The sequence below is a fragment of the Anarhichas minor genome, unplaced genomic scaffold, assembly GCF_050575085.1.
Source record: "Anarhichas minor isolate MPS153535 unplaced genomic scaffold, ASM5057508v1 ptg000027l, whole genome shotgun sequence".
Classification (NCBI taxonomy): Eukaryota; Metazoa; Chordata; class Actinopteri; order Perciformes; family Anarhichadidae; genus Anarhichas; species Anarhichas minor.
In genome coordinates, this window is record NW_027466473.1 from 8,693,407 (window position 1) to 8,711,131 (window position 17,725).

The 17,725-nt window shown below is 41.3% G+C and overlaps 1 protein-coding gene across 1 annotated transcript in view; it reads left to right on the forward strand.

The window, feature by feature from the left end:
• The window catches only part of LOC142960146 (seizure protein 6 homolog), an 84,847-nt gene that overhangs the window by 49,010 nt on the left and 18,112 nt on the right, over positions 1-17,725 (forward strand). Inside the window, exons 3-4 of the mRNA XM_076101789.1 lie at positions 173-294; positions 11,722-11,914. Of these exons, the coding sequence (XP_075957904.1) occupies positions 173-294; positions 11,722-11,914 (315 nt within the window). The remainder of the gene's footprint in view (positions 1-172; positions 295-11,721; positions 11,915-17,725) is intronic.

Genomic DNA, 17,725 nt, shown 5'->3' on the forward strand with positions numbered 1-17,725 from the left:
CTGTCCTTTCCACTGGCCACAGAGGGCTGACGGGCCCAGATGAATAGTGTCGGGGAGGAAATCTGCAGAGATAGTTAGAGGGTTATGTGGCCACAGTGACACAGGTGTGCTGTCAGAGAGATCAGTGGTCCGGGAAAAAGGGAATCACTTGTCTTTTTACTGTCTCCCACAGAGCCATGCAGCCTGAATTTCACTGACCCTGAGGGCAACATCGAAATCCTGCAGCAGCTTGAGTCTGGAGCGGAGTGTAACTACCTGGTTACGGTCTACCTGGGATATGGCATTGAGGTTCAGGTCAGTGCTAAAGGCTCACTGTGATGTTGTCCCTGATGAGCAATTTTAAAACTATCCATTCAACTTCTGATAAAGTTCTAAATTGCATCTTTAAACCAACTTAATAGATTGTTTTAGGCACTGTAAAACAGTAACTATTTACTCTCCTCTCCACTGGTTTTAGTCTCCACCAGTAAGGAATAACCGGACTCTTGCTCCGATATGTTCACTAGCTATTTGCTAGTTTCCATTTCATGCAGGGCAGTTAGCGTACAGTTGGTTTATCAGATGTTTTTCACAAAAAAAATAGTAAGAGCAGTGATACTTGACCAAAACAGTAACGTTGCAGACCATAAAAGAAAATAACAATGAGCTGAAAGATGCCATAAACTCAGTAGAGCTGAGAGGAACTGCAGAATCAGGTGTCTGAAAGTAAAATAAGAAAAGGTTTTGTTCAAACAGTCAAGAGCATTTTGGTTTAGTGCCAGCTGTTACAGTATCCGCTGGTCTTGTGTGGGTTGACGGAGATAGACAGGCAACAAATTGCTGGGGTGAGTGGGTAGATGGGGGCACAAATGATGGGGTCTGTCTCAGGTTGAAATGCTTGCTTGGTAAGTCTTTTCACAAAAAGGTTATAAAAATTAACTGTCAGTGCTTGCGTTCCCTGGCATTTGCAATTTCTCAACCGCCTCATTTACCACCGGGGACTTTAAAATGTGTGAGCTTTGTCTTGCTGCCTCTGGAGGGCTAAGATAAGTCTTGACAGAGTATATGTGTTTGTATTGGTTTTTCTCTGAAAGCTTCCTCTGGGTAAGGCAAGTAAATCTCGAACCACATAGGTACGTGCACACTTACCTGCACATGTTCATGCACACACACATATACTTGCATTTCATCACATTTGATATTTCAGATCTCAACTTCCACGTCCTCTCCAGTGAATCAAAACAGCAAGGGACGGGAACTTATAGACATTTTATCCTCACACATCTATTGTACCAACAAACAGCAGGGAGCCATGTGTTTCAGTACCACCATGGGGGCCACAGTCTCCCTCCCTCCTACAGCTGAACTGATAGCGATCTAACGGCAAACTACACACACAACTGCTTGGCACGACTGATGAGAATGACGAGCCATGGTCTCTTTGTTCCTTCCTAGCGAATGAAGATGGAAAGGGAGAAATTTAAGTCAAGTATGTGTCATACCGTCTCATCAGCATTGAGTGAAGCTTCTCTGCCTGGAAGCTATCCAGGTCCCAAGGTTTTAAAGGAATAGAGGAGATCAGAAATTAGACTTGCAGAGGAGCAGCGTGCACCGAAAATGTTATGCAAGCAGGACAGTTTTTACACAGGGATGACTTTTAGTTATCAACAATTCAGAACCTCCACACTCACCTGCTGCAGAAAGAGATGGACACTCATGTAGCTGTAGTCTCATTGGATTTGCCCGTTTGATAGGACTGATCCGACATAGGTGCACACACACGTATGTAGATATACACAGATAAAACAGGATTTTATTTTTATTTTTGACTTTGCAATATTGATTATTGCACGAGCAAGAAAAAGTGACATCTTTTTAAAATTGTGTGTATAGGCACGTGACTGCAGTGTCGTAATCGTAAAGATAATGTGACTAACAACAGATTGACTGAGCAGCATGCAATGCAATATTTTTTTCCGAAATGGCAAACAGCAGAACACATGCCAAATAGATTAATGAAACAGCTTGACCAATGCTCTGTCCCTTCACTGTGAGAGTCCTATACTTCTAGTTGTGTTTCACGCATGTCATTTCAGACACTAATCCTTTAAATCACACTATCCAATAAGAAAAGAGAGAAGAAATGAACTGTTGTTGAAGCGAATAAACCGATTGCTTCCACTTTTCTGATGAGCTTGTATGTCGATCTCTGGAGGGATCACAGACTCTCCTCTGCCAGTTCTCTGGTGGCATCATGGCCAGTTTGCCGATTTTTGGCAATAGATTTAGTAGAGACAGAAACATACGTCTTAGAATTCGCTTTGGTTCTGATACCATTTAACATGTCGAGCACTATGCATTAGGAGACTTAGGAGGGATATTTTGGTTGAGGTGCACATTCTTGTTTTGGCTGCCTGCCTCTGCTGTGGTAGGGAGTCATTATAGCAGACAGACCAGCAGTTTGCAAGGGCAAAGGAAGGGAATTTGTTGGAGGGAAACTCTGAAGGACAGATGAGGTGACTGTGATAAATATTTATATTGATGTATGGTTCAGTAAAATATAATATAGGCACTCAGAGAACCCTCTGATTTCCATCAGGAATCACATTGGTGGGGAATAAATAAGCAAGATGAGACCTTTTCGGTGCTTAGTCAATACTCCTTTCAGCAGTCTGGCATCTTGCAGGAGAGGGAGGATGAAAAATGTATCGGGAGAATTTACTGCCCTCAGCCTGACTCTACAACCCCTCTGCCACAGCTAACAGCAGATAATGCATTGCTCCATCTGGTGATTCTGGACACATTACAATTTATTTGCAGAATAACTGCACAAATATGAGGAGGCTGATGCAACACCAACTTTCAGCCCCAGAGATAAAGTAAAATACAAATAATTATTTCTTTAAAAGGCATTGCACTTTAATGTGCATTGCACATTAGTAAAGTTAACATGTCAAAAATGTGCAGGATGTTTGAATAGGTGGGGTGCAAATTATATAATGTTAATTGTTGAGACATAGATTTTTTTGTCTGACATTCCGAGCTATGATATCAAATTTAGCAAAGATGAATAACGTTGAAGCAGAGCGGGTAACTGTAATATGGGCTCAGTTTTGCCCTTATACTGTCGGGAGGTTTTTAAATATAAATATAAATAATAAAATATAAAATGTAAATAATCAATCTACCACCCACTTGAGTATATAAAGTGTCTAGACCAACTTGACCTTTTTTATTTCATGGACAGGTCAAAAGAGCCGTGTCACACATGTGAAAATAGTTTATTTATCCATTTTTTTTTGCCAGTGAAATGTCGATATCTTAAGCACATCTTATTCCTGTCCTCTATATCCATCTACGCAGTCACTTTGCAATAAGATTTTAGTTGAGGACAGATGGAGGTTTTCCAGAACTGGGCTGAGGTATTAAAGTACTTAAAATCTGTTTTGGAGCTTTTTTCATTTGATCAAGTAAATCCGATGGGTTGGCTAGCTATCAGCTCTTTCCAGGCCATCTGTCCCACTCCGATTTCTCCGTCTCCTCAGCTCACTGATCTACCTGCCTGGGTCTCAAGGAGTTACCACCTGAGGTTCTGCACAGGTTGTCCCAGCTCTGTTTCATGGTGGCCACATCCCTGCACTCTCGCTGAAGGGAAAATGTATTGTGTTGGGGAGGACTGAGAGTGGTTGATACATTTCAGGGGTTTACGAGTGCAGACTTGGCCAATTTCTCCCGTTGCCACAAAGGCTGATTGGGGGAGTGTTTCCATTTTCTCACAGGTTTAAAAGGAGCATCATTCAAAAAGATGGTGAGGGAGGATTTTGAGGTCAATACTGTATAACTTATTTTTTTCGCTCTTCTCCATCCCTCTCCCAATTCTTTCACCCTTTTTTCCATTTCCACCCTGCTCGCATTTATCAGTTTCTCTATCTGTCCAGTTCCTCTACTCCGTCTCAATCAGTTTCAGCTCTGGTGGTGAACCATGGGGATGAATTAAACAGGACACCGCAACACATTTAAACCACTCTAGCTTGACTTGCTATGTGATTATTTTTCAAATCAATACATTTTATTCAAGCGTCTTGATTATGTTAGTTTAAACAGCAAGTGACCACCAAGTGAAAGAGAACACAACGTTTTCTTCGTTTGTTTTCTTTAATTGAAGCTTATAAATATGAAACAAATGCCTCCAGTCTCAGTGGCGAAAATTATAGCATCCAAGTTTTTCATCCTCAAATGAGTAAATATTGTTTCAGAAGTTTCCAAGCGAGACAAAATAAAAACTTAAGAACCGAACATCTAATGAGCTCAAGGCTGCATGTGCTAATGAGTTACATCTGAGGAGGGGATAAAGCACGGTCGAGGTGGATCGCCAGTGAAATGCCCCTTCGAGGATTGAGATATTACCGTGCATGCCAAGTGTTTATAGCAAACGCCGACTTCAGGGTTAACGATTGGTATTTGATGCTGCTTCTGTGACCACGCTCCTCTGACTCCAATCAATAGCCATGCTAATAAGCAGCAGAAATACTTGACACACAGCCTCCTTTCTGTGCTGGGTGAATTGCTGTATTGATCCTGGCAGTCCCATTTTAATTCCAGTATTTCTTACAAAAGAAGAAAATGCTCATGGCATTGACCCTGGCCGAGTCTGATGTGTGTGTGTGTGTGTGGGGGTGGGGGGGGGGGGGGGGGGGATTACATTTGTTTATTTGTTTTGTTGGTGTCTAGTGACCGCCAGTGCTCTCATCAAATGAAAGGGCCACAATAAAGTGTTATGGGATTTCCACCGAGGGCAAGTCTTGACACTTTTGTAAAAAAACGTTTCCCCTTTAAAATAGCCCTACAATGATGCCTGTAATCCTCCCTCCTCGCATCTTAAACGTTGTATTAACGCACACGTTTTGGCCATTCTCTGACTCCCCAGCAGCACAAACAGACGCAACACGTGGCAGATGTGTCGCAGAGAAACTGAGCCTGACTGAGTAATGGAGGCCAAGACGGGCTCGCTGCCTTTAATCAACTTGAGATGAGGCAGAGGGAAGCCTTCATCATGTTGTGCCTTGGGGGAGTAAAGGAGGACATAAAGAAGGCCAGTTTGATCTTGATGAGCTTTTTAGGGTGCCGGGGCTTTTCTGAGATGAGTTTTCATGGGGCCTAGTCATCCCGGGAGGAATCCTTTCAGGTGACACTAATTGCTCCTCCACCCAGCTAGCTGTCAAAAGAGAGAAAACTCTGTCTGCCAGAAAACTACGTTCTCTCCAAATCTCTCAGTGTCATGATGAAGCACGCTTGAAAATATGTAGGGTAATTAACAATGTATGAATTTAAATCTATGCAAAAAAAAAATGCACACTGCAGCAAATAAACGGGGATGTTGAGGCCCAAGAGGCACCTCGGTGAGTGAGGCTGATTTATCAGAGAGCAAGAGTCTCATCTTATGAGCGTGTTTCTAATGCTGAGGGGCTTCACGTCTACTTTACTGTCAGCTTCTGGAGGGAACATGCTAATATTTGAGAGGACGGTCACTATATGGTGGAGGCGTTACAGGATCTCAGTAAATTAATTGTTATATGTTAATGTCTTATAATGAGACTGCAATGTCAATACATTTCGAGGGAATACATTTTCTCCCAGATGATTGTTTTTGACATCACAATACATCTCCAGTGAAAATGAAAGCTATACTTTCCACGTCCACCAGGGTCAGCATTGCGTACATTTCATCAGAGGGTGTACACATACTGTATAGGCTCGGCGCAGCCGTCTGTCTACCGCCAATTTGTTTTGACCATGCGGACTTGCCTCAGTGGCCGCTACGCTGCAAGCAGTAACGTGCCGCGCATGTGGAATGTGTCCTCTAAGCAGACAGTATAAACAGAACTACTACGCAGAACTACACAACACGGTGTCAGCAGCTGTCAGTGTTTGATTCCGATTGCGAGTATAATCACGAGTCGTGGTTTGCAGGTTTTTTCTGGCGACTGGGTTGCCAAATGTGACATAAGTGACAATGAGCAAGCTAGTATTGTAGTCAACCACCAGCTTTGTCACATTCTCATTAACATTGAGCTTTCGCTGATTGGTAAGGATCCATTGTTTTAGACAGCGGGGCAAACAGGAAATGGCCTTGGCTGTTGTTTATATAGAGGTGAATGTTCAATTAAGATAACGTTTTCCATATAATGAACACTGGAGGAGTTGTTTTTTTTGTATTAATTCATCAGGAGATACACAAAAACACCAACTGGTGGTGTACTAAGATTATTCAAATGTGAGCGTTAGATACGGGGCGATGAGGTAGGTAGTCTACCAGTGTGCTCCCCTGCATCAGCAATAGTAATGATGACACTGCAGCTGGTAAGTCCAATGGCTGTTGATTTATTGCCCCCAGCAGCAGGGTCATTTAATTTCCATGTATAGGGAGATCATTTTGATTACACACTGCTCATTTCTGCATCAGCAATGGCTCCTGTGAGTCGGTATAAATGTTCATTGCGGAGCACCACCAGATGTTTTCAACATTAAATTATCAGTGAGATACCGCCTCTGTGGACAGTTAACTCATATGTGTGCTTACGGATGAATTAATAAAAGAGTGAATAAAGATTACATGCCATCTGTAAAAAGGCAAATTTGTTTGACAGATTGTTTATTTCAAAAGCACCAGCAGAACTTTTTCTTGCCCTTTATTTTCTTGTTTTCTTTTAGACAGTAACTCCTTAATTGCATGATACAGATTTTTTTTGGCTGAGCCGCAGCAAAGCAAGGCCAGCCCTGTAAACATTAAAGTCTGTCACCGAGTCCCCGTGTGAGTGATGAAGTTACTGAGTAATGAAGTTACACCATTGGCTGTTACAGCTTTGGTGTTTCCCCATTATTTCTCCAAATTTACTTAAAAGCAATTGCCAGTGTTTCCGCTGAACGCAGGTTCGCACACAATCAGTTATCTGATCCACTTCCTCAATACATACAAGGTTGTTGTTGCTGCGCAATCCTATATTTGAAGGGTTTGATGCATAGTCTTTGTTATGAGGTCTGGATACTGCGCTCATACGGCAGCCCACTGCAGGATTATTGGGACCACGAAAGAAAATTGCAGATGAACGTCAAGTTTCCATGAATTCACATTTTAGATGCAGCACCAAAGACTATCCTCTAAACAATTTGACCACACAGTCCATATAGGCTACCAGGTTTCCATCCAGTCTTGTTAGTTTATCTCTTATGTGGAGTGTTAGATACCAGCAATGACTCTATAGTAACAGATTAAAAACTATGCCAGCCTTCTTTCTGTTTGGATGTGATAAGATGCATCTTCAGCTCTGCTCACTCACATAGTTTAACACTGCAGCACCCTGGAAGCTCATTGTGTTCGACAAAGATTCTGGTGAAAACACAGAGATCGAGGTATTGACTCAAGCTAATATTGTTCTCCTTTGAAACCTTTATTCTGGAGATCTGTTGCATTCTGAGTGCAGTTGTGGCTGTGCAAGGTGGTCTGTTCATTACAATGGGGTGATTGAAAAGACAGTGGCTAGAGGAGAGAGATGACCCTCTCTCCTCTAGTCCTCTCATTTTGATTTTACTCAGGAAATATTTTACTGGAACAGTTGGAGGGAGAAAAGAAACGCTGGAGGGTGAACGACTGAGATTTGAAAGAGCACTTGGAGGACAGTCTTACATTCTGTGCATTGTTAAGAGCTTTCCTTTAATAACCTGGATTAAAAAAACAAAACAGACATCCTCTGTTCTCTCAACACAATCCTCAAAATGGAGCAGCACAATGTTTAGATGGCATCCTCCGATAATGTTTCTGGTGCAGGAGTGTGCTTGGTCAGCCAAATCCCCGGTCCCACAAATGTGTCTGCTGAGGCGGAGATTCCAACTAGGGGTTACAACAAGCCTGTTCTCATTACAGTCCAGAGGAACATGCATGTGTGTGTACGCACGCACACACACACACACACAGAGAGTGAGACAGTGAGAAAGAAGTCCCCCCCGGGCATTTGGCTCTAGCGCTGGTGAAGATAAGGTAGTGTGATGTCTCCTGACATGGCCAATGATTCATAATTGAGGCAGGACAGCTGTTGCTGGCTGCACTGACAGGTCCCAGGGTGGATGACAGATGATAGGGCCCTCTGGGGCTATCAGTCCAACTGCTCCCTGTTCACTATCTGCTTACCTGTCCTTCATGAGCATCCCTGGTGTATGTATACCAGGAGGTCACGGCCCTACAATCTGTTTGACCTCACTGGATATGATTTTAAGTTGATGCAATATCAGTGTACGCACAAACAATTAATACCAACAACAACAAAATTGTCAAAAAATGATCTTTTAAATCACTAAGAGAGCAACTACTTGCACATAAACATAAAACATCCTCTTCATTGAAAACAAAGAAGGGAAGGAAGATCCAAAGTGCTTAATAGAGAACATTTTTCATGAAATTGAATTTAAATGAAAACAAATAGCTACAGACAAAATAAAACCTGTAATCTACTGTAATAATATTAATGATTAAGGGGACTCAGACACCATCAGATGTAAGATTAAATATTCAGTCTTTGTCATGATAGGACAAAGTGAGTAAATTGTAATTAAGATGTATCCTTTCTAATCTCAATGGGTGTTCCAATGTCCGGGGACATTATCTGCAAAGGCCTCATCCTTGATTACTCGCCGAGGCTAGGAATCCCATCCATTGATCGAACGCAACACCAAGGCATGCAAGGAGTCAGGGAATCACAGACTGTATGTATGCGGAGCAAATCAATTCAATACTTTCAAACTCAGCAGTACAATCGACAATCAATGCAGAACAGAGAGCAAACATGAGTTGGCTCTTGGAGGAGTGATATGGTTATACGTTTTGATGCCAGTTATAATATAAGCAATGAGTCAGTGGAGGAAGCTCTGACAGATACCAACATAAAATACATGACAGCAGTTCAGGCAGTAAAACATTTACAACTTTTTGTCAGTAGGAGACAGTCATTTAAAAAAAAAAAAAAAAAAAATCACGATTGGACAAAAATAACACTGTTTTTAGCAATCTGCTCAACATGTTTTGACAGGCAGCCCAGTTTGTAGTGGGTATGGCTGGTAGATATTGCTTGTCTAATTAGCTCAGACTTGTCATTACATTTTACAACAATTACATTTTGTGAAATGTTGGGAATACCATCCTTTGATATCATAAAGGAAGGCGAACAAGTTTGATTCTAGACTTTGATCGCCAGCAGGCGGGGGGGGGGGGGGGGGGGGGGGGAGATAAGAGGTTTTCCACCATTTTCACAGAGGGCTATAACAAGAGGGACATTTGATTTCCAGCCCGATTTTTTTCTTCTTTTTTTGAGAGATGCTTGACTGAAATATTTATGAACCGTGGTGGACTATCAGCCATCTCTCATTGTGTCACCAGCTTTACACAATGGCGGAGGCCACAGAAACATATTACTGAATAATTAAAGAAATACTAGGCTCTAATCTTTTAACTTTCTGAATCCCCAATAAATACAACTTGACTAGAAGAAAACAAATATTCATTCTTGCTTAAAGTAACAAAGTACAACCTTTTCCTTTTAGCTATATTCTACAAGACTGCAATGCACACAATCAATCACAGATATCATTTTAGTTGAGACTCCATTGTTGTCTAAATTTGTCAATCGAGTTTAACGCGTAGTTAGCAAAATTATCTTCGGCATCATCTCATTCCTTGAATATAAGAGTATACATGTTACATTGAAAGAGAAAGAATGTATTGTACTGTGGGGTGAACTATGAAATTATAAAATGAGCAAGTAGCTGAAGTAACCCGATTTTCCCCAACAGCCAAGCTCTCCATATCAACTCAGAGACACAAAGGCAGAAGTGGGGGGAAAAAGAACTGAGCCAAAGGCTTTGTCATTGCCGTTGCCCTTGAGAAACAGGGATTCTAAAAGCATGTGGCATTCCTTTATTACTCACTCTGACACGATTTTTTAAAGCTCCTGCAACAATTTTTCTATTAAAAACATACAGAGGTGATTCTGTAACACACACACACACACACACACACACACACACACACACACACACACACACACACACACACACACACACACACACACACACACACACACACACACACACACACACACACACACACACACACACACACACACACACACACACACACACACACACACACACACACACACACACACACACACACAATTTTGATCTAGTGTTTGCGCTCCGTGTTTTCAGTTGGTCTGAAAACCTCCAGAGTGTTTAATTCTGGTTGTGATAAAAATCAAATCAATCAAAGCGGCTGACCTCATGGATCATTCAGGAAGAAGTCACCTCTAAGCTCACTCTCAGAGTGTCCATTAGCCTCTCTGCGCTCATTGTCAGCTCTACTTCGACTGAGTGACAGTTAGCCAACCTGGCCAAATTCATTCCGCTGCCGCCGTCGTGCGACGTGCTCATCCTGACCGCTGTTGCACTAACACTGCTGCACACATACAGTATTACCTCAGGGACATCGGCCTATGGAGGGCAACCTTTTTTTCTGCCTCATGGCAGACCTGAGCCCACTACCCATGACAGCTTTAGCTTTCGAAACATGTTGTGATTCTCACTTAGAGCTTGAAGTAGATGGTTGAATTAGCTTTTATGGTGGACTTGTCATTTTTGGATCTTGTTGCGACACGGTTTAAAATTGGGCTCTGAGCAGTGATATTTTGTATTCATATTTTTTTATCTCCTCTTTTTTATTAGTACCGGCCAATGCACAAAACATTTAGCAGAATTGAATAAGCTTGAATGAAGAATTTCAAATGATTTTAACTTGATTTAAATTGATTCAAACCTGAATTAGCTTTAATAAGTCTGTTAAAACTGATATGCAAACAGAAATGAAGACTTTTTGCCTTCTCCGTGCACCTTGGAAGTAGATGAAGTCAGTAATCCCTCTTCTGCAAACACAAGTGAAAGTCTTTTTTTTTTTATCTTACGGAATAATGACCATGACCTGCTGTTGGATTAGCATGCCTCTTTTATAGTTCTGCTGGGGAATGAATCAAGATGTTGCTCCAAAAATGTGTCAGTGCTTCATTATCCAGACAGTTTAACTACATGCAATCCTCCCGAGGTTCCTTCACCAGATTTAGCTGCAGATGCTGTTCAAACCTGTTGAAGACATAAAGCACGGCTGTCGGAGTGGCTTACAGACACAAGGCAAACACTGAAAGAGGATGAGTCAATCATGCAACAAACCATGAGTGACCCAGACAGATTCAAGAATTACTCAAAAAAAGGTGTCTACAACCCGGGCGCAGGTTAACGAAGAAATGACTAAACCAAACAGACCCCCGTGTGACTGTTTGTAGACAACTGAGCAAAGTAACACAGCAGGTGACCCATTTTTCAGAGCAACATCATTAGACTGAACTTGGCTTTAAATGGAAACACAACAGCGGGGGATGCTGAATTAAGATCCCATCTGGTGTGAACTGAGACCTCATAAGTCAACACTTAGCATGCAATTTGATTTTCTGTGTTGGAGTTAAAAGTTTATGAATCTATTGTTTTTTTTTTTTTCCAGAGTGGATGGAAATAAATGTGCTTCAAATACAATGCCCTGTGCCGTGTGTTACTCTACAAAGACCCTTTGCAGTGAGATGCACAGACGTGCAGCAATGAAGGCTGGTGTGTAATCATTTGTTATGGTCTCTCTTTTTTTTTTTTTAGGTCCTAAATGTGAGTGCGTTGGAGGGGGAGCAGGTGACAGTGGAGGACACGGGTGGCCGGGAACCCTTCATCCTTGCCAATGAGTCAGTCTTAATGAGGGGCCTCGTACTGCGCAGCTGGAGCAATCAGATCTCCATCCGATTTCGTAGTGACCAACAGCACGACTCCGGATTTGTCCTGCTGCATTACCAAGGTGAGCCAGTACCATAGCTATGTTGTCACTTTATTCAAACTGTGTCCAACTACATACTGATCAGCTTAGCCCTGCTCACAATGGGATCACATTATATGTTAGTGTCATATTGGGGAAACAGCTCAGTATTATTCCGCAGTATTTGTTGCATTTGGTCGTACCACTTTTGAATGACCCATGGATGTGTACTGGCTTTTCCAATACTTATCAGTCAGAATTCTATGGCATGAGGGAGGATAGCTTGCCATTGGAATTAACACATTCAATAGTTGTGTGAGCATTTAATTTCATTGGCCTTTGCAGAGATTAAAACCAGAGAGACAGAGCGTCACTCTAAAAACCACCGGAGTGAAAAACAATCAGCGCCACAATTTGCTACCAAGGGCTGAAAGCTGCCTGCAGCTAGTAAAAAAAAAACTTTGGATTTCATCATGCAAAAGGATTATTTTAGCACCTTATACCAGGGGTGCAGTTGACCTAAAATGATGATGATTAAAATGATGAAGTTAGCCATCAGCAAGCTACTGTAGTTAGCTAAGGCACTTGCGTACTGCACAGCTTTCTGATTTATCCACATGATGCATACTGTCAAAATAGTTTCAGCTCAACTTGCAGAATTATAGTTAGCCTAAAACTGACATTTGGACAAAATGCTTGCTGTACAGGTGGATCCCCTCAGTTTCCCCATTCTTCCTGCCGATGCCTCACGTCTCAGTGCCTGTATCCTCCGTCTTTTGGTTCGGCAGCTTCTAACTTAGTTTGGGTTTCTTTACCCTGTCGGTAGTGTCTCCCACCACAGAGCAGCTTTAATGCGTTTGCTAGCACTTTCACGCATTACAAAGTCAATGGAGAGTGATGAATTGTTGTCCTCCGGTGTGGGTGGGACTTAATTGCGCCCTGTCTCTGTGGAGAATGAATTATTAAATGTGATCAAATAGTAACTACATAAGAGGGTTACGTCGGCCGCAAAACCTGTCAGCAGATAGTTACTCGTATGTTGTCGGTGAATATGATGGCCCATAAATTCCTCCCTTTCTCTCGCTTATTTTGTGCGTGACATTGATCTTCCATGTCTGCAACAATGTCTGTTTATCTTAGCAATCACACAAAGTGGCCAGCAATTACATGCCCCATCGATTTGAGTTGATGGTGGAAGCTGGTGGACAAAACATTCATTCCGCCACATTACTGTGGCACTTTCATCAGCTGGAAAATGAAAGTGCCCATCAAAACGGTGGCGCTGACGTGAGATAAATCAGCCCGTCGCTGTTTGATGTGTGAATATTGCGGTGTGTGGTCAGGCTGAATGATGACAGCGAGGGGTCAGCGCAGATCATACAGGGTTCTGCATTGATGGGGACAGATTGTGACAAACAGTTGAATTTCAGTATAAATCCTATACAGTATTGTGGTGCAATATTTTCCAGGATATTGTGTGCCGTCCACACCAGTCATGTGTTTGTTAATCAGTTAAATAAAATATATAATGATCAAAGCTGTAATCATCTATAGGCTACCCTGGATTGCATTTAAGTGAAACTGAGGACGACCTGAGTGGAGATTTATTTTGTTTTTTATGATGAATATAGTCAAAGTATTGCATATGATTTCAAATGTTTGCCCCTGGAATGCCAGCCCTCAAAAACACACTCCATTAAAAACACAGCAGGTGAAACGCAGAGTTACAAAACGAATTAGAAGATGCACATGTCAAACATGTCTAAATTGCTGTACTAAATGTATTGCATGCAACTAATTTGCTGTTCTATTTTCTTGTAATTTAAATAAATCTTGGATGATAAAAAGTGGTCAGGACATCCATAAGTAAAAGCCAGAAAATGGTAATACCTGCACCTTGATACAGAAAGGCCAGGGAGTCATTTGTTGTCCAGGTTCTTTGTGTTCTATATCATAACCCCTCTGTGATTTCAACTAGGATAGGACTCGTACATGGACAATAGTGTGCATGTAAACCGACACCAATTGACAGTTGACCATATCAAGAAATTAAGCTTGCGTTTCATTAAATGATTGGACTTTGAAAGGATCAATTCTCTCAGGGGATGTCTGGCTTAGGGCACCAACATACTCCTCTCAATATGTTGTTTCAAAATAACTTAACTTTGATACAAAGAGAGCTTCATCTTAACATAAACCTTTTAATTGTTATATTTTGTCAGGGTGACAACAGGTGACATATTATTTAGACAAAAGTGCAACAGGAAATATACAAGCATATCATACTTAAACAGAATATGGTACAGATTTATAGTCGTTTTTGTTTGTGCGAGTATTTTAAGTGTATACTATGCAGGTATGTCAAGGAAGAGAAAAATAAATAAATAAGTAAATTAATCAATTAATAGAAAGAGGTTCACTCGTCCTGAAGGACGCATGAAGTCAACTTAACACAGCACCTCTAAATAATTTCAGATATCCTGTTGTGTCTGGCGCTACTGTATTCCTCACCACTTAATGATATCAATTCTTATGACCCTATAAAACCGTATATAACACTTTCTCACAGACATATTTCTGTATTGTAATTGTTGCAATAGTGGCATATAAAAACCCTGCACTCAGATGTGTAGTCTTCCACCAATAAACCTATTTGCTTTGGAATTTCGATGGGACAAATTTAGTTACTCTGATGAGAAAAAATGCCGTGATCCGATTTCTAGAAGAAGAGGAGACATATTGGAGGGGAAAAAGATATTTCAATTTGTGTTCCTCTCCTTGATTAGCAGAGTGTCACCTTGTCCTTTTATAATGGGCTGTGAGAAATGTGATTGGACAAGCGTGAAGAAGGAGACAGAACTGTGGAGAGATGGATCTCGGCTCAGGGTAATTAATATCTGCTACAGCGCTGGCTCTGCCTGCGATGACAGACTGATGGATGCCTCTATAACATCAGCAGTGTGCCCGACGCTTGGAACATGATTATAGGCGTGCTTTACCATTTAGATGTATAGAGTGGGACGTAGGGGTGTGGGACATGAGGAGAACATCTTCATCTTTATCTTTTCCCTTAATACACACGCATATACATGTGTCCTCCTATACATGGAACAGATTCCGTTTTTTTTTTTGCAGGAAATTATATTCTTGCACTGCATTAGACAAATGACATCCTTACTCCATTTGTAGTAAGAATTCATTGCAATTTAAAATTTGTACATACACGATACTTCTTCCTAAAGCGTTAGCACCCGAATGAGCACACTAAATAAATTCAGAACATGGAAAAGAAATCACTGCCATTCTTGCGAAAGCATAACGATGGGTTAATTACAGTGCTGGCATGCAAAAGTATTCTTTGGCAAAAAGAAGAATTCTACCAGTAAATGCTATATTTTAAATTTTTGACACAAAAGGGTTCAAGTAATCCAGTCATTTATTTAAAAAAGGTTTGTTTTTTTATGCATGAGCATTGTGGACACTAATACATGTAACTCTGCATATGCAAATTTAATTCATTAACCACAACCTCTTTGTTTTTTAGTTTTTGAAATGATTGCCATCATATTTGACCTCCGGACATCTACAGGGGAGCTTGAATTGTCAATTCAGGATTTTAGTCTATAGATCATAATCGATGGCATTGCCAATGCTTTACAAGAATTATTGGCCAGAGGACTTCTACCACTGGCAGTGATGCACCAATTTGCCACAACTTCTCAGTAGCATTGATGAGATGCCTCTGGTCCAAAGTTATATCTCTTTAAAAGCCTTTATTGAGTAAATGACCATTAAAATCGAGTTTTTAACCCAACCACATAAATACCAATAGACCATATCATGGCAGAACTATGCCGTCTGGCTTTCTACAACTGAATCACATTCCCAGAGACAACACTATCGATCTTTCTGTAAAAGGTAATGCTTTGGGGCACAGCCAGGACATGAGGCTTAGATACAGTGAGTCACACTCTCCCACAAGTCACCTGATAATTGCAGGACTGCGACATAAAAAACAACAACAACAACAACTGACTAGAGATGACTACTCGTCAGCACAGGATTTTTTCTCCTCGGAAACGTTTTACTCTCGAAATGTTCATGTAACACATTGAGGATAATATTCTCCAAATACACTGTCATTAAATATAACAATCGACACTGCATTCATTGTTTGTGTTTGGTTTTCTGTCACCCTGTTTCATTATCTCCTGGCCTCACCTTGCCAAGTTTTATGTCATTCCAGCTCTCTACCTTAGGGGATTCGGGGGACACGTGAAATACAACATTATTAGGCCCAAATTGAAATGCATTTTATTTGTCTGCCCAAATACGGTGGATAACTGAGTTTCACTGGCTTCCTCACCTCATCTATTGTGCCCTAGTCAACCATATTTGTTCATTATTGGTTGAGGAGCAGCATTCCCGATTGGCAAATGAAAATGGTTCATGCAGCAGAATAAGGCTCATTAATGGGAGGAGTGTGTGAGTGAATGCAGGAGTCGCTCCAAGTGTTTATTTTCTGTGCAACGTTCGACTGAGGGCTGAAGAAACCGTAACCAAGTATTGAATCTTAAGTACAGATTCAGGGTTCCATATTTGTTGACAAAAAAAATACTTGAATTTCAGAAAGGTGAGAAAGGGCAGGAAGCAATCTCAACAGAAATACTTTAAATTCAAAGAAGCCAGGACAAATCCATCGCTCATGCACAGATAAGAGGGGGAGAAAGAAAGAGAGCACGACAGGATGTGTTCCTCTTGAACTCTTGTGAATAAGCACTGCGAAATGACAAAAAAATAAAAGGGAAAAAAAACACAAAAAACATTTAACTCATGTTCAGATGCCTGATGATTATGTATTGGTTATGACAAGCTACACATAAAAAACTACTTCCTAACTCCAAACTGTGCCATTTAAATCCCAGAGGCTTTAAGATAGTTTTTTCCTCGTTCTTATTCTTTCATAGACACTACTTTAAAACAATATTAAAGTAGAGACCATCCAGCGATGGGATCAAACCAGCTTCGACGACGCATCAGACAGGGGAATAAAGTGAGGGGGCCAATGGCCTCCTCACGACTACTTCCGGCGCCCTTGCTCTGACCACACCCATCTTCGAACTTGACATTTCATTTTAATCTCAACTACACACCCGTGAAGCTACAGTAGGTGTCTCCAGGACCACATTTTTACCATGATGACACACACACATGCGCACACACACACCGGAGAAAACAATACCAGCTTTGCTGTTGTGGCAAGTACCAATACATATCACTTATAAAAGATGTTTGTCAGACGGCATTTATGTCAGTAATGTCTCCTTATTTTTTTTACCTGTGATGCCTTCCTTCATCTAAAACCGTGTAATTTTGAGAGAAACATGGGAACGCAGTGGGGTGGTGGATTGTTTCCACCACAAAGTTTATCCACCAGCATTGTATCATTTTACAATCGCAAATACTGGCTTTTAAAACAGTTCTCGTGATTCAGAAAACATACTCTCTTTGCAAAAGCTGAAATTTGATCAGAATTGCTCGTCCACATAGTGAAACTGAAAGGTTTACATGCATATCACCATTTTGACCATTTCCTCCCCTCGACAAGGAAACAACAACTAAAGACGCATCTGTTTCCCGTGGCCCTACAGTACCATCAGCTAATCTACCTGGCTGTCTGCGCCGTGGATCTATTATTTGTAATGGCAAAACAATCAGACTTTATGGCCCAGCACCACATATCCTGGAATGGGGGCTGCACGAATTTTAATACTTCAGGAATTGGCTCCACATTTTTTTTTGCCTCCGGCTCTCCCGCTGCATGCTCAATAGGGATGTAAATGCTGCTATGAT